This window comes from Phoenix dactylifera, chromosome 13 (assembly GCF_009389715.1).
Source record: "Phoenix dactylifera cultivar Barhee BC4 chromosome 13, palm_55x_up_171113_PBpolish2nd_filt_p, whole genome shotgun sequence".
NCBI classification, from domain to species: Eukaryota; Viridiplantae; Streptophyta; class Magnoliopsida; order Arecales; family Arecaceae; genus Phoenix; species Phoenix dactylifera.
The window spans coordinates 2053059-2078516 of record NC_052404.1 but is presented as its reverse complement, the minus strand read 5'-3'; the positions used below and the strand labels follow the sequence as shown (position 1 = coordinate 2078516).

The 25458-nt window shown below is 35.9% G+C and overlaps 2 protein-coding genes across 2 annotated transcripts; both read right to left on the bottom strand.

The window, feature by feature from the left end:
* Positions 1 to 987: 987 nt before the first annotated feature.
* Positions 988 to 13759, bottom strand: LOC103711742. Its single transcript, XM_039132777.1, has 6 exons — positions 13456 to 13759; positions 10435 to 10789; positions 6872 to 6956; positions 3714 to 3800; positions 3395 to 3628; positions 988 to 1450 (listed from the first exon to the last, which is right to left on the bottom strand). The coding sequence occupies exons 1-6, from the start codon at positions 13614 to 13616 to the stop codon at positions 1377 to 1379; spliced, it is 996 nt and encodes a 331-aa protein (XP_038988705.1). The 5' UTR covers positions 13617 to 13759; the 3' UTR covers positions 988 to 1376.
* Positions 13760 to 20685: 6926 nt separating this feature from the next.
* On the bottom strand, positions 20686 to 21600 carry LOC103707293 (nuclear transcription factor Y subunit B-1). Its single transcript, XM_008791728.4, has one exon. The coding sequence runs from the start codon at positions 21448 to 21450 to the stop codon at positions 20923 to 20925; it is 528 nt and encodes a 175-aa protein (XP_008789950.1). The 5' UTR covers positions 21451 to 21600; the 3' UTR covers positions 20686 to 20922.
* Positions 21601 to 25458: the final 3858 nt, after the last annotated feature.

Here is a 25458-nt window from a genome sequence, read left to right as displayed (position 1 = left end):
TCTCCTACTCACCATAATCAAAAAGCTGAATGCTGATTGGATACAGATTGGATGATCATATGTCTATATTTATATTTATTTTATTTGATGAATATGAATATAGATATAGATGGTAGCCGGATGTAAAAATTCATATTCGTATTTATTTTAAATAGATATGAATTATCGAATATTAAAAATATAGATACAAATACGGATATAAATTCGATAATTGCAGAATTAAAAATATTACTATATAGATGATAAGTCAAATTAATAGCATGGTAATATAATTATTTATTTTTAAAAAATTTTTATGAATATTATATAAAATTAAATAGAGCTACAAATATAATCAAATATTCAATCAGATAGTTATTTATCCATACTCAAATCCATTTTCTTCAATGGATATAATATATTAGCCGGATGCTTAAATTTTTATTCATATTCGGTTAGATTCAAATACGAAATAAACTCGGACAAATATTGTCCGATCCACTTTCACCCCTAAAAATCACCGGCATAGTTTAAGTGTGGTTTGCTATAATTTGGGTGAAGCATGGCCATATTCTATACAACTAGACAGTAAACTGTTGTAGCAAGTTCGTTGCACAGAGAGAAAAAGGGGGCAAGGGGAAGAATGCAGCAGTTACAAGTAAACTTGAAAGTATTTATTCTGAGTGCTGCAGATACAGCGAAAAAACAGGAGAACCTATTCCAGAAAGGATGGAAAAGTAGCATCTGTTCAATAGTCTGTGGAGGCAATTAAATAGCAGTAGAAGCTTATTTTCCCTCAAAAGACAACACAAGCTTACTTTGTTCTCTGATAATGGGTGCTCTCTTGCAAACAATTAGTGGTGGCCTTATTCTGTTCCAACGACTTAAGCAGTGATAAAAAAAATTAGGAGCTCCAAACTTAAAGTCTATAAAATAGAAAAAGTACATGCACTGATTGTGACAACAAATGATGAAAGAACACTTTGAGTGCCTCATTGCAATTTGAAAGAGAAAGGAAACCAAAAATCCATAGTGCGCATTTATTACTGCATTAAGAAAGGGAGAACAGTAGCTCATCAAGATTCAAACTTTTCCATACATGATAGGCACCTGATTTTGGTGCAGCTGGTTGTTCTTCTGAATTTATCCAGTCCAGATGTTCCCTAAGCGTGTTTTGTAAACTAAGACATGAGCTTGGATGACTGAAAAATGAGGGCCAAATGTTATTAACTAGTACCACTTAGTTCCCTGACGGCTGTTGTTAACCTGACTGCCGTTTTAACGGCATATTCAGAGACTTCAAACCTATTTAACGGCATATTCGGAGACTTCAAACCAGTAAACAGCTGTAGGAGGCACCTGGCACTTGCAAAACATCAGATATCATTATTGTGACCTCATATATCCATTTGAAGCTTCTCAAAACAAACAACGACAATGACAGGCCCTGCGAAATCCCCAAGAGCACAACCTGTGGCATCACAGAAGCACAATATTAAGCAATGGCTAGGTCAGAAGGCTTAATAGACGGTATAAAGTAAAATGGAATAATAATAAGGCAGACAACACCAGAAAGAATGTCATAAACTGGACATTAACGAATCAACAATCATTACGTGTTTAAAGAATCCAACCAACCAAAAGATAGGCCAGATCCTCACTGGTTAAACGGGTCATTGGTCACAGAAAGCACTGTTAATCAGCTACTCAAGTCATGAAGATTATTTCTAGAATTAATGACAACTGTAGTTTTTGGATGAGGGCAGGCCAGGATGGCATAATAGAAGGTGAGAATTAAAATGTTTCAGTAATATAGGAGGAAAAAGAAGGATGTTTAAGATTGATACGGAAATGGCATTTCATAGGTGTAAAGTGGGATTGCATGATTAGCTCAACCAAAAGTAGCTTGCAGGTTGATGAATAGAACTAAATCAGAATAAGCTGAAAAAGGAAAATAACATAATGCAGAAAAAAGCCTTTAAAATTATTTTCGTAAAATGACATATTCTTATGAAATGTAGAATAATATTATTTATTCATTCAAAAAAAAGCTCAACAGTTCAAGTTCATGCGAGCATACAACCAAATAATGAGTAGTCAAATAAAGTTAAAAAATAAACTATTATTAAGAATCAATGAAACCTGTAGCTACTGAAATATGAGCGAGCTACTTAGCAACACCGTGTGACCAGGTTGCATTTAGGAGCAACCAAGTGATCGGTAATGAATTTGAAGGGATTTTAAGCCACGTTTAAGTGGTCACTAGTGCCTATGTCACAGCATTTGACATGTGTCTAACATGCAACCATGTCCTAATGGACACCTGAACATTTAGGAGGAACCACGTGATTGGTAATGAATTTGGAGCTGAAGGGATTTTAAGCCACGGTTCGGTGGTCATCATGCCTGTCACAGTGACATGTCTAAAATGTCAGCATGTTGTCCAGAAGAGCTGTTACATATTGCACAGAACATCCCACATAGAGACTATTTACATTATGATATTGCATTTTTTGATAGAAGAGGTCTGTAGATACCCCTAACTCCCCTAGTGAACAGAGGATTTGAACATCCCTATTTGTGTCTTCATGTAAACACTAGCGTCAATGTCAACCATGTAGAAGGATTTTCAAGGAAGCTTACCTCAAATATATTAGTTGTATTATGTAATAAGGTCTTAGCTAAGCTATTCAAAATATTCTTAGAGGCAAACATAATTTATTATGAGCTCTATCAATTTTTTCACTTATTCCAAAATCTTAAAAGATATATCTTGTTTATACCCAAGCAAGAATGCAGAAGTACACTAAATCTAGAACTCTTCATGTGGCATCAGCATCCTAATGCCACACAACTTAGTAGGAGGATTAAATATACAAGGAAAGCCAAAAAAAAACATCCTTAAAAAGGTTATGATCTCTCTTTTATAATCATGAGCTTGAGCATCATAATGGTTGATCTTACAAATTCAACACCTTAACCATGCACATCAAGAGACAGCAGATCTTGTTGCCAATATGTCATTAGCATTTACATTCTAGCATAGTGATGTTCATGCATTAAATATTTATTGCTATGAATTTATATATAGAATGTCTGTGTGCCTGTCTATCTGATCATTATCAACAGGTGATCAAGAAAGAGCTGGGGTTACACTTCCCTAAAATAAATTTCGGAATGGAAGTTTCTGGATTCCATTATTAACTACCATCAGTTCAAACCTGAAAGAGGCAATTACATTTTTACTAAGTGTTGATCAAAAGAAGAATGGGCAGATAATTTTCAAGATTTTTTTCAGAAAATTATATAATTGTCTTGTGATTTAGTTAATTAAGAAGATGAAGCATATTCGGGCAACAATCAATGGCCTTAACCAAAAGATTATGTGTGAAAAGTCCATGAGCTGTTTACTTACCAATCCATTGACCAGTTGAGGGATGAAAAAGGGCACCAATCCCTGCACCAATTGATGCAAAAACTAATGATGCACTACATTTGACCATAGTTCCGTACACCTTTTTCCTAAAACGTCTGACTTTCGCCCTTATATCAACCTCTTCATTACCATTGTTGGACTTGCGGATGAAGCATCTGTAAATTTCAACCATGGTCTGAACAAGCCATGATGCAGCTACGCCTAACAAATGTCCTGATGGGGAAAAAAAGATGACAATAAGAATCAGTGAGAATATCTATAGCTTACAAATGAAAGATATTATTGCCAAAAGTTCAACCTCTGAAAGTTGTTCTGCTGACACTGTAGAAATACAAGAGAGATGGCATCCCTCTGTTGGCTTTGCGCCTGGCTGACTTAGGAATGTCTGAGAACCACAACTCAATCATTAGCATGTGAAGAACAACTGATTATTCAGATAATGGAAACAAATAGTGGAACAGACAAATGTTTTTGTTCGAAAGAAACTTCATCTGTATTGAAAAAAAAAATGATGCAATGGATGTCCTCCAGTAAATATAACATAGCACCCTAAAATAGCAACTGACAAGATCCCCAAAATGCACAATGTTAATGTTTCTTCACAGTCCATATACTTCAGGCTTGATATTTTATATTAGTAGCAGCAGCATGTTCTATAGGGGGTGTTGTGCAACCATATGCCTGACTTATATGTGCATCAGCTGTCTGTAGATCATCTTTTAGATAGATATAAAGGACTCAAGAGAAATAACAAATGCATGGGTTATCATGCAACAACATATCGATTTATTTACACAGTATATGCATAAATCACAAAAAGACAAAATTACATGCATAAAGTACACTAAATATTCAAGTGCAGCAGGTATATAGAATGATTAAGGGCTGCTATACCAACTGTTTCCCACAACCTCCTTAATACTCAAGGTGGACCATATTACACCGGTAGCATTAAAAAAGGAATGACTATGAAATAAATCTGCTAAATAGGACTCAAAGAACTTCAGTTACTGCTGGAGGAATTGCCAAGGTGTTTGCTTCATTGGATGAGCCAATATTGCGCTTGTGGACACATGACAATGAATGAAGTCATATGCAAGGGTAAACACCAATAGGATTTATAACTAGAAGCCATGAAGTAGAATGATGGTGACATGCCATGTAAACCAATGCATAAAATGTAAATGACCAGAAGCCATCCTCTAGAGCAAGATTGAAAACTTAGTTTCAGTTCCAGCCAAGTCCACACAATTCTGGCTTCAGCAGATTCGGTGGTTTCAGAAGCTCTACTCCAGGTTTCAAAGTTTCAGAAAGAAAATTTAAGAAGAATTCAATGTGAAGAAAATAAAAGAAGCCAAGAAAAGCTATTACACCACATTTTAGGATATCTTGTATTATATAGGTTCCTTATTTATGTAATTTAGACAATTTAAGATGGAAGTTAATATTGCATATAAGTGAAACCTATTAGTATACTAGCATTTTGCACCATGATCATATATATATATATATGTATGTATATATATATGTATGTATATATATATATGTATGTATATATATGTATGTATGTATATATATGTATGTATGTATATATATGTATGTATGTATATATATGTATGTATGTATATATATGTATGTATGTATATATATGTATGTATGTATATATATATGTATGTATGTATATATATGTATATATATGTATATATATATATATATGTATATATATATATATATATATATATATATGTATCTATATATGTATATGTATGTATCTATATATGTATATGTATGTATGTATATATGTATATGTATGTATGTATGTATATGCATGTATGTATGTATATGCATGTATGTATGTATATGTATGTATGTATGCATGCATGTATTTATATGTATTTGTGCATCTGTGTGTATATTACTTACTTCTCAAACTTTAATTATTTGAACATTCATTATATTAGCTATTATTAAGTTTTTCATTGCTTAGTGCAGTCGAATCTTTTTCTTTATTACTGAATCTCTAATTTAACTCAAGAAAATAAAAGGGAAAACTTTAATAATTGATATTATATATCCTATGTACTTACAATGATAAAAAAATGATATTAGATTAAAAAAATAATATTAAAACTCAAAAGACACATCTATCGCTAATATCAGCTGAAACAGGCTAAAACCACCGAAACTTAACTGAAGCTAGTCAATTTCTACTGAAACTGATTGGGCTTAGTTTCATTTGGTCTCAGCCGAAATTGATTGGTTTCAGCCAAAACTTAAAATCCTGCTCCAAAGGAAGCTTCAAGTAGTACTATGGACAATAATAAAAGAAACCAATTGGCAGCAATTTAAGACCGTACACTAAGTAAGTTGGCAATGCAGGCTAAAGAGGATAAAGTTGATGAACAGTATGGGAAAAATGCATATCAATGATCTCAGTTGAAGATGACAATAATACGATGAAGTTGGTCTTAATAAGGGCTATGTGTGAGAGGCTAATCATAAGGCTAACCTCAATACACCTTAAAGGATTTTTTTTTTAATGATGTATAGGGTCAATGACTAGTGTGTAATCAAATAAGGACCATGTTTGCAACTTTTGGTCAAGAGAGAAAAGGTTGACAAAAGAAAAATGACATGGCCAACTTTGTGGCACGTCAGATGCATGGGCACTATAATGTTTCCATTCCTTTGTCATTTGTTTCCACAATCAATATCAAGAAGAAAATAAGGAAGACTAGAAGTACTTATTATATGTGCTAACTGAGAATTCTCTTGGTGCCCAGGTGAGTTAGAAACATGTCTTTGCACATAAGCATGTATTATCACCCCCTCATAAATCAATCAGGGAAAGCATATACTGCTTCTCCATAAGCCCTCCACCCACCACGCAAAAGAAAAAAGGCCATTATGAGAATCTGAAAATAAGGATGGCACATACTATTGTTGCCTACCAAAACAACTCCTAAATGCAGTATAGATAAACGTTCTGAAGTATAAAGTGGAGCAAGCTGGTACTTTCCAACAAAAGTTGCTTGCTGAACAACTTATTGAACTAGCACAGCAACCGAACCGACAGCTCTGAACTCTTTCATTTGTAAACCATGGAACACATGATGTGCAAGATGATTCTAGATCTTCCATGTCTTTGTCAAAATTAATAATTTAACACAATGGAAATAGATCAGCAAACTATTCCGAATTCTCCTAAGAATTTTTAATGAAAAAAAGGAAATTTATTACACAATATCACCACTGTTCATGCAGTTCATTTTTAAATTTACAAGTAAAAAATGTTTATCGGTTTTGTATCCCCGCAGCTCAATTTCTCTGAAGGATTTAGCTAAAATAGGGTCGTTGACTTGGCAACTATCATACCCAGCAAGACAGAGGAGCATAGAGAAGCACTTCAAACATTTGTGAAAAAATATATTTTTGTAGATTTGTAAGGCTAAGTACCTTTAAGAAGTTTCCATGCCATTCTTGGTGAAACATACTGAACAGCAAGTCTTTCCAGCACTCGTCTAGTCGTTACAATAGAAGTCTGAAATGCATAAGACAGCTAAAACCAGTAAGTTGTTGCTCCTATGATTGACAAAATTGCTATTAAACAAATGAATATAAGCAAATTCGATTTAAAAAGTTGAGAACAAATCTTAAACACATTCATCCATATAAAGTCTATCATATATAAATTGGACAAGGCTCATTGGTCAACATAATTCAGCTTATAGGTCCTACAATCTCAACGAATGATGTATGCACAATCAAGTTGAGTATGTTGGCAAATGGTAAGAGAACACCTGAAAAGCAGTGCGAAGTAGCACAAACTGAGGAGGAACAATTTGTTTGCTAAAACCAAAAAAGTTGATTAATTAGAAAAAAGTACGCATGAAAGCATATTCGTATAAATTTATAAACATAATGCAAAAAAAATAAAATACAGAGAGTAAGTATATCATGAAAAAGCACACATCTCCAAAATACAGATTTTCTTATTAAATTCTTGTGTAGGAAAGAAATGAAGGTTGACAACAGAATGACCTCCCTCTCCTGCTTCTGTCAGCCATCCATTGAGCACTCTCTTCCCTCAATCAAGCACGCGCATTGCACAAGCCAGATTTCAGTAACAATAACTCATAAGCCTTATCCCATATTTTAGTTCTGCTTGATAGTCTTCAGCAAAATTTGTCCTATCAACATCTGCATCACACATTTGTACAAGGAGTTTTGCTTCCATTTTCTTAATTATACATAGTTTTAATTTATCCATTTCCTTAGATTATATCTAGCTTTATTTTTCGGTTTAGAGAGGGTCGGAACAAAGTATCACACCAATCAGTCCATGCGGGAAATAATGCTAACATGTTAACTATTACTGTGAGGTGGCCATTCAAGACCTAGTCCTTAACTCATTTATAAACAAAAATCTTAAAACTGATCTCATGTACTCCACTTGGCCAGATATTCTACACATGATGTATTTCTTTTCACTGTTACCATAATATTGATGCATGTATCAAATCATTGCAAACTGGTAGCAAAAAGATATGTCTCAATTCAGACTACTCGAAAGACAAAAGAATACTACAAATAAGTCTCTCTAATCATGGAATTGCCAAAAGGGCAACCACTTGAACATAACGAGGTAAAGATTTTTCATCTCCTTCTTGTAAAAGCATTGCATTGGACCTACAATAAGAATACAAATAAAAGAGTAACCGGGAATAGGAGTCTTGATAATATATCTACTCATGATATCAAAACAACCACAACTTCATGACACCTTTGCAAATACTAGAGAGGTTGATAATCTTCATGATGATGATATTGAGGCCAGTGCACTGGAGTTAGCGACTAGACAAATACTAAGTTATCAATTATTTTCTCCCAAGAATATGTAAAAAAAAAGGATATTTCTGAGGCTTTATAGAACAAAGTAGACAAATCTTCTCATAGGGTCTGTGATCATCTTTAAAGCATGGCAATTATCTTTAAAGCATGGCAATTATGAATTGAGTAGGGAAAGGTGGGCAGAATATGGCATCATGTAGGCATTTATAACCTACAATGTTCTCGTTACCCCATTTCATCATGGATCTAATCATATGGCTAGGTTTCAAATTCAATACTATAATATTTTTAAGCGTTCAACAACATTTACACGCTACAGGAGCAAATGAAGATAACCATTTAGCCATAAATTTCACCTCCTTTCCCAATTGGCAGAGGAGGGCTGTTAGCAAAATGTAATTATCTTTTTTTATATCTTTATGTGTTTTGCCGTGTTAATGTATGGCCAACATGCTGCTTTCATATCTATAACTAGTTTATATTTTTATAATCTTTCCTAAAGAATGCACTTGTAATTAACTTTACAAATATTGGCTCAATCCAATAAACTCGTGATTCTGGGAGCTGGGCTTTGTACCACTCCAATGCCATAAGTTCTTAGTCTTTTGCAACAAAGGACACCTCCTTATACGAGTTTGGTAAATATCATAAACCTCATATCAACTACTAGTTGCAAAATTTACAATTGTTCCTCTTCCTCGAGGAAGAGGTAGATGAATGTAGCAACAAAATTTCAAGGGTGGCATTGGAGTATCCTAACAACTGAAAATACAAAATGTATTTTGAAATTTTGGGCTCACTATTTAGGCCACAATAACTGTTGAGAAAGTTTGTCTAAAACCTGGTAAGTTATGAAGACAGAGACAAAAATGTCTGTTTACAACAGAATCTAATTTTTCAACAGGTTTTTCTGCATTCGCAGAAAAGCATCCGTCTAATTCAAAATGATAATAAAATAAGATAATATTTGTGTAATGTCTTATTTCAAGTTGTCAATTGATTTTAATAAATGGAAAAATGATCGGCAACACATCACCAATCTAAAAAGGGAATTGGCTTGAACAGCACCAGCACAACCCTAGGACCTATAAATATGACCTCTATTGCATATTTACTGTCCACAACCACATCAACTAATAGCGATGCAGTTCAATGCACCACATTCAGTTGCAAATTTGACCTAGAAGACAAGTACTTCTCTGTACTTTTACATCGTGCAAGAATTTTTTTAAATAAATGTGCAATAGATTATAAAATACATAATCTATTGAAGTAAATTATAAGGTACATAATATTTTTCTCTCAATCTTTATACTTTTACAGCTCTAACAAAAAAGTTCAACAACAATCTTTGTGTGGCTTAAATAGTCAATCCAAAACTTTTTGATATACAAATGAACCATAGCCAGTAGGTGAATGTGAAGCAAGCACTCAAACCATTACATCAGTTTGATCAGCTGCATAACCCAATCCATTGGAATTGCAACAAATTCGATGGGGTTGAGTTAGCATTCATAAAGGAAATTACTTAGGTACAAATTAGCTTAGTGTTTACATTATAATCACATGCATTGCATGTAACTAGTATAAGATGGAATATATGTTGGATCATTTGTAGGGAACAGTTTGTTGTAAAGTACTAGCACTTAATTATAAATGCTAGCAATTTATTTTGTAAACAACTAATTTGTATTTCTTTAAAAAAAAAAGGGCAACTCAAACACTCTTAACTCCAAATCAGAATCATTAACTTGCTAATGAGGATACCAAATATTTGATCTCCATATCAATGACTATCTTAGGCTTATCGCACCTTATCTGAAGGGATGATGATTATAGTCATGGAACAGATTCAACAAGAGCTATAATGTAAATTGTATGGTTAATTAAATAAGATCAGAATGTATTGTCTGAACAATATATGTTCCAAACCGTATCAATAAGTGGTTTGTAACAATAACCAAGTATGGAAAAGCAGTTGAAATCCCAATTTCTAGTTAATTTGCAAGAGTGCACCTTCAAATGCATATAGAATCAACTAAAAAGCTAGTGAATTGTTAACAACAACCTTTAGCAATTCAAAGCAGGGATACTGGGAGCTACAAAATCCACTCAGATGATTAGAAGAAGATTAAAAGGAGACAATAATCAAAAGTCAAAAGATTCACCTCACGGATAATTTGTTTCACCGAATTCTGGAAAGGTGTAACCAAATCTATAGGCCTCTCTTCTGGCGCATCTTGTAGGAAATCATCATCATCATCATCTTCTACAGGAGGGCGAGGTTCCAAAAGGGGCAAATAGAACAACAAAAAGGACCTTAGTGATGTCATTCCAAGGGCCTTAAGTCCAAAGGCCGAAAAAAGAGGTTTTAGCTGTATAGGGTATTCTTTAGTTCTGTACTTAATTGAATCATGATAAAATGTATCTTTAGAAGCACTGTGAAGATCAGGAACATAATCAGTGTTCAATGCTGCACTTGCACCAGCATCACAATAAGCAATCGAAAATAATCCTCCATCACTGAAATAAAATACATTACAGCCATTAGAGATGAAGGCCATGAATTTCAGATAACCACAACATGAAATAATGGTGTAACCAATATAAAGGAATTCTCTTTTAAATGATGAGTTGTGCGTTAACAACTCTATCACAACCACAAGAAGGTGCTTACAAAATACCTATTCTTAACATATGTCATCAGAAATGTTTACAGGATTACAATGAAAAATATGGTCACATTCAAATTCAATGGCCAAAAGGTACTGCAATTGACTGTAACTGATTTGGCTATCTCATCACAGAACAGTGGAAAGATATATCACAATTCTCTGGAGTATTATGTATAGGTTAAATGAAATGGACATTGCTTCTCTTTCCAGACCATTATAATATGATGCATGCTAGTGATACCTAAGGCAGATTTTTATGAAATTGCCAAGTGTGCCAATGCTGCATTGTTCCAAAAAATGAGGAAAGCCGGGAGTTTCAAAGATAGTTCACCAAAGGCGACATTGTTGAGATTGATATGTGGGTGAATGAAGTAATGAACACAAAGAGAAATAATTTGAGCCATGCATCGAAAGACATAAAAATAATGAACTGATTCAAAAGGTATGGTTTATATGCAACAAAAACTACACGTTGTGATAGTAAAGAGAAAGTTTAAGATCCGAAAAGAAAGAAGGAAAGAGATGCAAGCTATAAGACCTTAATGGATGTATTAAACAGGTCTAGAAAAACACACGAGCTATGGGACTACCCCTTTGTAGAATGAATGCAAGAAAAAGGACTCTGGAGGCTGACTTCTAATAAAGGGCATCAGGCTAAGCCAGTCAGTTATGGCAACTCTTACAACGTACCAAATGGGAAGAGTGTGATCTTTACAATTGAATAAACGAACAATCCATTACAAGAAACAAGGTACATGAGAATTGGAAAATATGATTGCATCAGCAAGAAAACAGTATGATCTTTAAAATTAAATAAGAAATGCAGGTGCAACAGATACTCCGAAATAAATGAGGTGCCAGTGATCTTCACTAGCTACATCAAAAATTTTAATTAATGGATAGCCAGAATAGCATGTATAAGAATACACTTCAAGATACAATTAAGTTAATAGAACAAGAGTGACCATCAAAAAAGGTTACAAAACCTCACAAAAGCATCGTGAGACAGGAACCTAAGAAAAGCACTTACAAGAAGCTCAAACACAAGAGAAAACAAATACAGGATCCAAATTAGATACAAGGAATGGCTCTCTCTCTCTCTCTCTACACTTTTTCATGACACCAAGAAGCATCTCATGAAGAGACATTATAGAGATAATCATCTGACTACCCTTTTATATCCTCCAGAATAGTTGCACACTTCATATTGAACTCCAGATGTTCTTCTTTAACATAGATAAATACTGGCCACAAAAACGACAGTTTTCCTTCCTAGATTATATCCTGCCTAGCCACCTTAAATAACTAGAAAATCTTCGCCAACATACTCTACTATATGACCACCTCATTCTACAGATCCTTCCAGTTCAGCCCTTCAGAAGAGACACTTGAAAAGCTAAATATCATCTGTTCCCCCACAACCATACTACATTCTGGAACTTAACAAAGTAAACTTTGTATTTGTCATTACAGAAGTGGCCTTGTAAGAATATCTGACCGTTGTTGGAGCATCTTAAAATTATTTCTTTTCATTACAAACATGATGGCGACAGTTTTTTTACTTTTGTCATTTCAGCACAACTATGATGACCCATCTCGTCTTTATAAGTCAACATCTTGTTGAATACCTATAATCCTCAAAGTCTATTGCTCCAAGTAATAGTAAAACTTTCTGAACTTTCTTACACGTTTCACCCCATTAGAGCGTGCATTATTCCATCAAACATTTTGAGCTTTAGCTAATAACTTTTCCATGAAAGTTAAACGCAATACCCTATATCAGAACCCCATCAATTACCTTTTCTTCTAGACATAGGAATTTCATGAGATTGCTCTTTAGCCTTATAAGCTTATACTGCTACCAACATGGTACATTTTTGTACTCTCCAACCAGCAGTTTATGCTTCAAGAGAAGGCCCTCTTTCCCTTCTAAAGTCGCATACTTTTGCTTAAATTTGAATATGACTAAATCCTTGCCTCCTAATTAATATCCAAAATTATCCCATGTTTGATTCTTATCAGTAAAACCATAGCTTCAAATATATAATAAATTATACAGAATGTGGAAAATCATAAACAATTTCATGTACAACAAGCATAAACTGTTTAAAAATTTGATGTTGGAGCTGCCTAGAATAGGTCAGCAGACTCATTCATCCTCGCATTATCTGTCCTCACAACTTTGCACAGAGAATTCGTTCCAGATCCAATCCAATGCAGACTACAATCAAAGAAGGAAAAGGAAAGTTCTGATAATTCCACCACGGATTACCCATTACTAGAAATTATATCCGTTTATATCTAAGTTCTTGACGCATACTCACACCTTTGTAGCGTAAATTTAGTAACGGGAACCAGAGAAAGATGATGTTTTTTTTGTTAGAGAAAAACGATCTTTTTCTTGATCTGGTGAAACCTATGAACGAGAATCTTAAATCTTCTAATCCCAACAAGAGATTATGAAACAAAAACACCGAGAACGCAGGCAAGAAAGGGGGGATCCAATAAACTCACCCGAAAATAGCGCGGGAGGCGAAAGGCCTCCCCGCCGCAATGGAAGCGGCCGCGGCCGAGGCGGCGACGGTGGCGGAGAACAAGCTGTGGGAGTGGAGGGATTGGGCGGAGAAGCCCTGACTTCTCTTCAAGAGATCAACCAGGAGAGCAACCCCCGCCATTGCCACAAGGCCGACGCTTTCTTCCCTCAAAGAAAGGGAATGGATGGCTCTTTTATCCCAGCGCTTGCTTACGTCCGCGAGCGAGCGAGAGAAAGAAGGGAGAAGGGCTTGGCCGACTTGGAAAGAAAGAACCCTCCCTCCGGCTTGGAAAGAACGAACCCTCGCATGTCCGATATTTGGGCCTTGGGTCGTGTTCTGAGTTCAGGTTCGACTCGGAAGAGGTGTTAATCTCACCCAATTGCCGACCGCGATACCTTTATTGTCGTATAATTTGATTTCAATTAGACTCCAGCTAGGTTTTTCATCTCGGCTGATATGTTGATGATGGTATGGGAATTTAAATAAAATGTTGATTCTTATGACCTTGTTGATGATGTTAATTTATGAAAGAGTACCTCTACCAATGATCTACCATATCACTGTTTAGCTCTCCAAGCTGATGTTGTTGTCATGGTTACCATTTGATTAGTCATCGACTTTCATGTTAACCTGTTGATCTAAGTGACTATCTAGCAGGTGGTCTTTAGCATCTTACTCTATAAAAATACTTTAAGATGCAATTTGGTACCAAGAATAGCTTCAGAACCGCAATTCATAAGATAGTTAGCACTTTATACTAGAATTCACCCATAAATTAAGCTAATCCTATGAACCGCATCAATCCACTCTTAACCATAAACTTTTTTTCTTGATGCCAAATATCTAACTGTTGTAGCATTATTCTAAATTTATATATGATAAATTTCTTTTGATATTTTATTTTCTTTTTGTCAAGGTGTTTTATATATTTTTTTGGGGTGGGGGAGGGATATTGCGAGTATAAATTCTTTCATAGAGGAGTGTCAATATGTCAAGTCCGTTATTGTAAAAATTAGGTTTACCATTGCTAGCCCAAAAAGCATTAGATAGTGTTTTGTTATGAAATGGCCGATATATCAAACAAACATTTGCTATAACAACCACCATACTACAAGCTCAATGGGAGTAAATTATTCTATAATAGATTGGCTACATTTCAATTGGACGACTCTAACAATCAGTGGTCCAACAAGTTGTTTAAAGTATGAGTTTATCGAGTTATTTCATGTCTTAGCCAAAAAGAGTATAGGAGAGGAGGAAAATAAGAAGTGAATTATGTCATGTAATTATGAACATCTTTCTTCGATAGTTGATGATATGCAATTGTGGATATTTTTAACTTATGAGTAGTGCTATTATATTTAATGGATGATCTTATTTATTATTAGATAGTATATCTTTACACACATAAAAATTGATATTATGATATTTGGTGGATGACACTTTATAGATTTATCTTTTTTTTTACATGAAGTTGATATCAAGTATAGGTGATGTACAAAATAGACACTCTCAGCACCCTAAAAGATGTCAAATCTATATTAAAAAATATAAATGACTAAGAACTAAGGTTTGCCGAAAATAGGATGATATTGTTTGTATCGTATTGTTCTGTCAAGAAAACAAGATAATACAAAGTGTGAGAAATTGCTCCTTAGCCAAGCAAGGACATCCTATATGTCCCGGCCAAAATTGGTTGGAATTAGTTGGTACCTAGCATGATGCAAATAGTTTGCCTAATTTGAAAAATAAAGAGAGAAGCGTGCTTGAGGTCATGCACTCTTTTCCTTGCTTTATTCATGGGGTTTCCTATGGGTGGAGATCTAGAAAAAGAGAGGGAGAGAAAGAGAGGAAGAGGAAAGGGGAGGAGAAAGAAGAGGGGAAGGATGGTAGATCCAGTTAGATTGTATCAGAGATACGCACACACATACATACATACATATATATATATATATATATATATATATATATATATATATATATATATATATATATATATATATATATATATATATATATATATATATATATATATATATATATATACTCATTGATATTCTTGCGCTTCTCTTTAAGACATCTTTTAGAATTTTTCCATTGATCAAGCTAATGAGCTCGGATGCACATTTGTGCATAGTTTCTTTGGCTTTTTTGGGTATCTTAGCATCCAACGGCAGTGTTTGCTTAATGATTCACCCAACATTGGCCATCTTAGCATTCCTCTATTGAGGTAGTACTTGTTGTGGCTTTTGAAATATTGCAACGGTGATGCAAGTGGTCGTCTATACTATCATCTATTTTCTTAGAGAAGAAGAAACCTAAACCCATCTAAAAGAGGCATGTCGCACTTGGCCCCTTAGGACTTCTAGATATAGGCAGAAGCTCATATGCATTTAGTGCATTGACATCTTTAACCTAGTGAGTGGAAGTAATAAGGGTTACAACTCAAATGTTTCATATTCTTAAACTAATGAAAAAGGTCAAATGTTCTAATGCTAGATGCCTAACATTATTCACTACCCCGTTAGGTCATCCATCACTCTAAATCATGGAGCCATGGGTCCAACAAATTAGTGGATTCTGTTTGGTTAAGAATTAAATATTGTTGCATTTAATAATTAATGTTTTTCTTGAAAAAGGGTGTCACTAGTTTGATCATGTTGCTTAATGTGAACTCGACAACTAGACATTATTTGAAAGACATGCAATGCTATTTTGTTAGAATATATGATTGACATACGTTATTTTAAAGACTTTTATGAAAAAAATATTGTAAATATTATTAATTATTCGAACAATCCTTCAACATTATGAAAAATATAATTGGTCCAAATTTTTTGACTAAGAGTGGTATGAAGCTCTACAATCTTCTGATGTCCCTTGTTCTACAAAAGAAAGAATGAAAAGAAAAATGGGTGGATTCAGTATCTTTTTGACATTGATTTCTCCACAAAATCATAAAATAAGCTATTTTTACTATAAAGTTCTACCAGTTCCATAGTCACCAGATCATTTGTATAGTATAGATTGCTTTTATTTTGCCTCGATTTGGTAAAAAAAATCTTACGTTTGTCGTTAAAACAATTTCTCGTTTCCTGATTATAAAACTCGAGTACAAAAATATGCTTTTAGCAAGGAAAGTTGCATGTGGCTAATTTAGATAGTATGTTTCAATGGTTTTAGTAATTTTTCCATATTGTAAAGCTAGCACAATCGATATATATAACCCATCTAGTTGGGAAATGTCATATCTTTCACTTACCGGCTTCCTAATAGTATTGTTTCTGGTAATGCCTTCATAGCCAATGATATGCCATCCATTTGGACCGAAAATTTTCAACAATTTTCTTATGTCTGTGTGCTGAACTATTTTATCATATGCACAGTAGAAATTTCCTCCATGATCCTAGTTGAAATCATGTAACTACTGGACAAATCAAATTATCTTCAAAATTAGCTATTAGACAAATTAAATTAAAGAAAGTACAAAGTAAAAGGATAGAGGATTCCAAGATGAGACTCTGGTTGGTATTGCTGCAATAAGTATATCAAGGCATTATGTTCTCAGATTAGTGTTTCAGTAGAAATTCTGTGAGATTATGTATCTCGAAGAAAATTCACAAGGATCTGAAACTGATTAATATAGTAAGTCTATATACCATGTGCGCTTGGGCATACAGTATTTTATACAACAAATGCTGATACTGCACATTAATTGTTGTATAGAAGTGCAATGTCATGGCTCATTCTTCTTTGCATTCGAATCTATGAGTGATTAGTGCCATTCATTTAGTTTTTAATATATGTTACTTGTCCATGGAATTTGCTCAACTTAAGAAAGGGATTTCCTTTATGTGATAGAAGTGAGTTTTTTTTGCAGCAACCCTTCCTGTACGTGTCTATATCATAATGATTTTATGCACGTAATCTCTAACAAAATGGAAGTAAAGTGTTGGTCTTCCGTACGTAATTCTCTTTAAAAATCTTGTCATGAAAAATTCTTCATTTTTTAATTATTTTACTAAAATTTATGCATGTATTCACATCCTTTGGCATAACTGCAGATAAACCATGCACTGGTTCTTTACTGTGAATTATGTGTACATTCACTAATTAGGAGCTTTTAAGTAAATAACAAGTTTTTTTGCTTTTCTTTTCCGCTAGAAATAAGGGAAGCAAAGTCTGTCTTCCAGAACTGTACTGAAGCAACAATAATGGCGAGCTTACAAATTTACTTAGCATGCATGAACTTGGATAAGGTATCAAAGTACCCATTAATGTCTTTAGCTTTTGCTGGGAATGGGGGTCAGAGACTAGTTCCTCCCATCATCTCTCGTAACAATTCATTTCTTGGGTTCACAAAAAGTTTTCTCCATCTTTTATCCTTTTATCTTGTGGTAGTAGACTGAGGTGAACTTTTGGGTTTTTTAGTAGGGAAATGATTCTTTCCAACTTGACAGCACGCGCGGGCCCGCTGCTCTCCAAATCTGCATTTCGGAACGATATCGCTAGCATTCTCTGGTAAATATTTGCAGGAACTTTTCATATATGAGGCCTAAATTGTTGTATTGCCTGGAAAAAAACACGGGAAAACCACATATCTTGACGTGACATGCAGTTCAAAGTTTATGATGGCATTCTTCTGAACATTATTTCTCTAGTCTAACTGCTTGTTCGAGTGCCAAGAGACGGTGGCTAATGCACGCATGTCATCACGGACACTCTCCACGACTTCCACTCCATTGTCGATTCAGAGTTTTTTTCCATCAAAGTCTTCACAGGCACCGAGGTGACACTTGCAGACAAGATGTACAGTGGCCGCAAGCTGAAGTTGTTGATTCGGACTTCCACAGCATGCACATTCTGGTAGAACTGGTTCAATATTAAGATAGATAGGTAGGTCTTTCTCTACATATTGGGGTGTGTAAATATATTTATATACATATATATATATATAGAGAGAGAGAGAGAGAGAGAGAGAGAGAGAGAGGGAGAAGGAGAGACTCAACAGTCAACACTGCTTCTCTTTGCAAAGGCCATAACACCACCACCAGGAAAAGAACCTCTTAGCGAAACTAATTCCGAAGGGGGAAATTCTACTTTTGATATTTGCTGTTTCCAAAGAACTTTGATTCTCGGTGAGAACAATATCTAGTTATATAACAATGCTACTGGAATTCAAGACCAATACTTACCCCAAGTTTTCAGTCATCTTCAGCTCTAGCTAGGAAGCAAAACCGTCCCAGTATCATAAAGCTTGTTTGGCTTTGACAGGAAACAATGCAACTTATCCTGAGGCAAGGGCTGTCCACGGTCCCCTGGCTAGGGTTTAAGGAAACATGAAAAGTAGACCTATGTGATAACAATGGTCGAACACAGTTATGCTGTTAAAGTGAGCATCTAACATAAACAGGAGAGGCATATACCTTTTTATTTCAGATGCTTGCTTGGTTTTAGACATCATATAGGTGGATGGAAAAACCCTCCAGATGAAACATGAACTAGGATTTTCTCAAATAGCCAGTCCCAGATTCACTAAATATTATGTTAGAGTTTTAAATGGCAAGATATGCTTGTATAGCCTTGCACTAAAATCCTGAAGAATAAATGAACCACAACAAGAATGGTAAAGGGGGGAGAAATTGCCAAGAGTCAATATATAAATGGACTTAGAGGATAAAAATGATCAAGCATCATTGATATGGAAAGTAAATTTTTTTTTTTTTGAGGGAAGATATGGAATGTAAATGTTGAACACTAGTTTTGGTTTGCTTGCAAGGATTGTCAATGAAAGAGCAAGCTGAAGCACAAGAGTAACCAATCCATAACTATGTAACGCTATTTTTATCATAGATACTATTGGCGCGACTAAAATATTTCATAGATTGGCCAGCACTCTTGCTTCTTTCCTCAATTTACATGAGAAAACCATGTCTCAGATCTTGATTTATTCCAATCGTGATTACCATTTCAAATGCCTCTGAAGTCCTATAAATTCCTTCACTGGTAAGTCCTATAAATTCCTTAATAATGGTGGTATCCTTTGTCCATACTATAAAGCAATCTGGAAGGCAGCAGTACGGGAAAAGATTAATTAAAGTGTTCATGTGGCTTGCATCAAAAGATAGACTGCACACTGGAGAGGTCACAGCCAAAAAAAGAAAAAGGATGGAGGATAAGTACGGGGTTGCCCTTTGTGCGATAAGTACCAAAACTAGCTGTTGATCATCTCCTAATCAGATGTCCTTTCACCAGAAGGATGTGGTCTTCTTTTCTCTCTTGTCTAAACGTTAATGGACGACCCCAAACCTACAGGAGCTTTGGACAACTAGGAGAAGAAGGAAAAATTAAGGCACAACTGAGGAAAGCTTGGGATCAACTATCTATGGCAATTTGTTGGCAAATTTGGCAAGAAAAGAATGCGAGAATATTCCTCCTAAAAAAGTTCACAATCACAACAATTCAGCACAAAATTCTTCACTCCTTTCAGATTTGGGGAAACATGTGCTCAGATGCTTCAAAAGATGGGCACCGCATCATTCTGAATTCCCTGATGCTGCCTAATCTTACTGCATAACTTGTTCACTCACTGTAACTCTCTCCTTTCCTCTCCTGTCGATCTCTAGACTGCATACGTACTCATTCATTCTTTTATCATGATAAAGTTGGGGGAAGCATTTCGCTTCCTCCGGTTCCCATCGAAAAAAGACTATATCGTTTCACATGCCTCAAACGACATTAGAACCAACACTTTGTATTTTCTCTAATTTGCTTTCTCTCCAAGTGATTTCAGCAGCCTATTCTGATCAATAAATGGGGGAAGTTTCTCACTTCGTCCTCTATGTCTCAAAAAAAAAAAATTTCAGTAGCCTATTCTCTACTTCAAACACTATATAATTATTATAGATTAGTATACAGTTAATAATCACATAAAGGACACCTCTTACCGATTATCATCCTCTTCTGGTTGTGTAAATAATTCAGTTCCTTTGTTTCCAACCACTGCTTAGAACGAAGTTTTTGATAAGGCAACAAGATATTCAGTATGATAATTTTACTTTTTTTGCGAGAAGTTGAGGAACGCGATCTTGTACTGCATACAATTAAGAACAATAAATCTAATTAATACCCACATTTATGTCTGAGTGGTAAAGTGGAAATTTCTTCTCTCTATTTGTGCTTAATTACTATATGAAAAATAGAAAGCAGCTAGAGAGATCAAAAAAGATTAGCACAGAAACATAGCAATCCAAGAATTCAGCCAACAACGCTTACAAGCAAAGCAGAAATCCAAGATTTCTGACCTTATGACAAATAAAAGAGCATACATATGATCACCAGCGCCATCATCTTCTCTGCAACAGCTACAGCCGCCACCCTAATCATTGTTGCCATCATCAACACACACTAGTTTTCGTTCAATCACTTGCAGACTCGAAGATCGATCCTAAAATCGCCTTGATGTCGAAGCATCGTTCCTCTCCAAGGCATTAAACATGAATTGGCAAGCTCCAGATGATTGATCTCTCTGCTGCTCACCTCTTGCTTCGTCTCTAGAATCCAAACTGTTCGCCCTACTACCATGACTTCCTGAAGCTGCTCTATCCCCTTCCATCTCCCGATACTTCTGCAAGTACCTCCTCATCGGCTCGGCGTAGTCGTCGAACCCCAGCGTGCTGAGGGCCCAGCATATGTCGTCACCGTTCACCGTCTTGCGCTTCTCCTTGTGGCACTTATCCGAGGCCTCCCCCGTGACGAAGCTAATAAACTCCGACACGCACTCCTGCATCGTCTCCTTGGCTTCCTTGGAGATCTTGGCGTTGGGGGGAAGGATTTGCTTCATGATCCTCCCCACGTTGGCGATGGGCAGCAGCCGATCTTGCTCCTTGATGCCTCCTTCTTCGCCCCCCTGGTCTGTGCAGCAATTATTTTGACGACCTTCCAGGTCTGCGCTGCTCCCCATGGCATCAGCCATATCCACACTCAAATCCACCGAAACCCCCCCTTTGGAATGTAGACACGTCGCACCTCGGCCTCCCACCGGCTCATCCTATATAGCTCCCAGCGTACATCTACATGTATATGTCCGTGCATGTGTACGAATGCCTGTATACATTCATAAGTTCCTGCACATATATGTGCACAGAGTAAAGAGAGACATAAATCCCTCTGAGGCGACTCAGAAGCAGCGAGTCATGATGTCGGAAAACTCTGCAGTTATTGTAGTATTGGTCGTGTGGGGAGCCACACTGCGAGCTCATCAGGTTCCCACATATATTGTCGGGGGGACGATTTGAAGTTTCAACTGTTGGACTGCCTGTTGGTCATGTCATGGTTTGGTTTCATTAGGGACGGAGGTGCATCAGGGAAGACTTTTCCACGCTCTTCACACGTGCCAAGACAAAACACTGAAATCCATGGTTTTGAAGCAGGCAAATGCTCCTCCTCCTCCTCCACCGAGCATCACTATGTGAGGTTGATACGTATGTTTAATGCAATCTGAACACGCTGCAATCTGATGCTGCTGTAATGGATCCAGATCGACCTAACTATATTAAAGGAGCTTTAAATTATAAATTTGAACTCCACTTGTTGGATTGCCTGCTGCTTATTCAAATGAGAACCACCACCATAATAGTACTCCACACTGCTGTGCATGCGAGCGAAGAACTCAGACTCGGTCCTATCGATGTGGTTAAGTGATCCGTCCTCATCGATCGAAAGCATGGAAGATAAGGATGCCTCGCCATTTGCCGGCAATGACCCTTTAAACATGGAGGAAATGGGAGCTATATATATGCACCTGGTCCCACTTTTGTTGATAAAAGGAGGACGCTATGGTGCCAAGGTTGTAGATCGTCACATAGCCTCAAGTTTAAAGAACATTGGGATTATAATCATAGGCATATCGTCCAATATATCAGGCAGCCCCACTGCAGCACTTGTCCGTCCAGGAAATGAGAGTACGAGTTCTCCACAAGGAAAATTCTATGCGGAGAAGCTTGGGGTTTTGAATGTGTCATCCAAACTAAAGGTTAGTAGTTCCTCCGCATGGACGTATCAAGTGAAAAAGAGAAGTAATTAATGGTGGTGAAACCAACCATATATTGAAGGGGATGATGATTAATTGTTGCTCCCTTATTCATCTATAAAAAAAAAAAAAATCTTAAACTCCCTTTCATTAATATTTCTCGACAAACGGATCTTGTGTTATGCATAAATTTAGAAGTGGTCAAGATTTTGGTGGCATAGCTTTGCACCAAGTTGTCCATTTCAAATGACTGGAATCTGTCCATAGATTTTATTTTTTTTGTTTATGCCCGTATACTCAACAACCATTTGTAGCTTTACTTTCAGCTTGATGCGGAAACTGGGAATTTTGTAAGAAGGGTTGCTTTGAGAATATAGTATGAATTTTTTTAGCAAGAAAAAATGAGTCAACATTGGGAATTTTGGTTCGCTTTGAATAGCTTAGAGACTGGTTTACTATAATCCGAACAGTAGGCTAGACAAAAAAGAAAAATGTAGATGTTGGACTACCTGCATGAATCGTTGGTTGTGTTTCTGAAGATAAATAAGTTATATTCCTTATGAGAACCACATAGAATAAAGTGAAAAGTGAAATTTAAGAATGAGTTATTTTTCTAGTCTTTTGAATATGAGTATTCTGATTCTGAAATGTAAGATTCTTGAGGATAAAAGGGTGAAAAAAGAAAGACAAAAAAATTGGAAGTCAACTCCTTTCATCAAAAGGGGAAAAGAAGAAGAAGTGGTACAAGGAAAAATCATCTATTAATATGGAAAAGTATGTTTTCAGTGATGTTATTTAATTGTGCGAGCATATGAAATTTAGTTGAAATGCCTGACCGGTAACCATAGAATAAAATTATTTGTTAGGGAAATATTCATCCTCGAATCAATTTCTTCATATTTTTTATTTTTTTAAAAAAAAGAAAAAATTCTTTGTCTATTGCTAGATAATAAGCATGTCTTTCCTTTTACTGTAAATTATGATGCTTTGGGAATGTTCCTGATTTTGAACTTACAAGTTATGAAGTTACAAAAACAATTGTTGGGCCACTTTGTGAAAATTTCTTATAGTTCCACTTATAATTTATTTTCTTTCTTTTTTCACTTGGGACAGTACTATCTTCCAAAGTTGAAATTCCATGTTATCTGAAACTCCTCCAACTTTCAGTACCCACTCTTACAACCAGACAGTACCATAATTTTAAATAACCACACTCTTCAACCAGCTGAAAAATATTTTTGGCTATAAAAAATTACACACTTTATTCAGAAGACACATCTGGCTGCATATAGTGCATTGCTGTTCCCTTTTCTTCTACTTTTCTGCCCAAGATGCTGTAATCCACTTGGTCAGAAATAGGGAGAATGATTGGCCATTCTAGACACAGGCAACTAGTTTGTGTCAATTGAGTTTACCATAGATGAGCATGATCTCCTGTTAAGTTATTCTGATGCTAATATATTGTATCTTTGTTGGGTGGGATTCAACAATGGCTTTTTGACATGCTTGTCTATACTTATTCTCCACTTAGAAGATATAGTCATGGTTATGGAAAACGCTTCCATAAAATAATCATAATCCTAGATGCCTGTCGCAGAATGTATGGCAAATCGTGAGGTTTCACTTGCCAATGCCAAATTAACCAATAGAGAAAACTGGAGTTCTGGAGTGCACATGTGTGTGGGGAGGCTCCATGTGGTCCATCTCAAGCTTTACACAAGGAAACAATAATGGAATCATTACTCCAAAGGTCAAGTAAAAGTGATGGAAGATAACAAGGAGGGCATACACCTTGGGCTATTAATTTGTTATGGGACACCTAATTATTAGGTTTTCAAGATTCTCATATGATATATACTTCTGTATAGAATTTGCACAAGGACAAGCTGGCCATTGACCCACCTCTCTTTGTATCTTATTGTATTTATGGCCCTAAAGAAATGCATCAAGTGGCAGGAGCACAATATTCATGAAAAGGACAAGAAGGCCAAGGGGAAACCCAAGATGTTGAAGTCTTTTGAGGATCTTGGGATTTCTTTAAATCCCCACTTATTGAAGAGTCTTGTGCCCTAAGAAGTGTTGTAATAGTATAGAAATTGAATATAGGGTCCAGCAGGCTGTAATCAAGTATTAGAAAAGTTTGCCGTTTCGGTACCAAACCCTATATCGATGTCATACTGATGCAGCGTCGGTATTGTATGATATGGTATGAAGTTGTTTGGACATTTCGAGTATTGGCATGCCATCCGTACCGAGTACTGGTACCGAATCGATATGGTATGCTTTGTACAGTCCGATTCGGACCGATACGGCGTACCATGAGCCTATTTGAAAGAAATTTGTTGCCTTGGAGAAATAATTGGTTGGATCAGGTTTACTAGCTTAGTAGTGGACCAGTCCCATTAAAAACCAACACACACAAAAATGGATTAAAAAAAAAGGAATGAAAAGTTTGCCCCACACACACACACACACACACACACACACACACACATACACACACACACACACACACACACACACACACACGTTCTATGCATGTTGGTTCGCGGTCGGACTGCTCCAATGCATTTAGCTATATTGGGTGCTTTGCAGCTCACTCTAGCCCCTTTGGGATCTAGATCAAGGCTTAGTTGAGTTGGATTGAGTTATAATGGATGCTTTAGTTTGAATGAAATAAGGAGCTCTCTCTCCTAAAAAGGGGGAAAAAATGATTGAATTAAGGAGCTTATCACAACCACAAACAAAGCCAAAGACGAATTCCTTATTAATTGGCAGGAGGTTACTTTTTTATGGCTATTGACTCAAGAAATTATCAATGTCCGAGGAAAGGGTGAATTCCTTAGGAGTTGGAGAAACAGAACAAGTTTCTTTTTCTGGAACTTAAAAAAAAGAAGAGAAAAAGACAATGAGGGGAGGGGGCCGAAGTGAAGCTTGCTCATTTGGCGACAT

Excerpts from the sequence above, each read along its gene's own strand:
- LOC103711742 (XM_039132777.1), bottom strand. The coding sequence starts at position 13,616 with ATGGCGGGGGTTGCTCTCCTGGTTGATCTCTTGAAGAGAAGTCAGGGC. Across the intron at positions 10,790-13,455 it reads GCCTCCCGCGCTATTTTCGG|TGATGGAGGATTATTTTCGA; the intron begins GTGAGTTTATTG and ends ATTTTATTTCAG. Across the intron at positions 3,801-6,871 it reads GGCATGGAAACTTCTTAAAG|ACATTCCTAAGTCAGCCAGG; the intron begins GTACTTAGCCTT and ends TGTGGTTCTCAG.
- LOC103707293 (XM_008791728.4), bottom strand. The coding sequence starts at position 21,450 with ATGGCTGATGCCATGGGGAGCAGCGCAGACCTGGAAGGTCGTCAAAAT.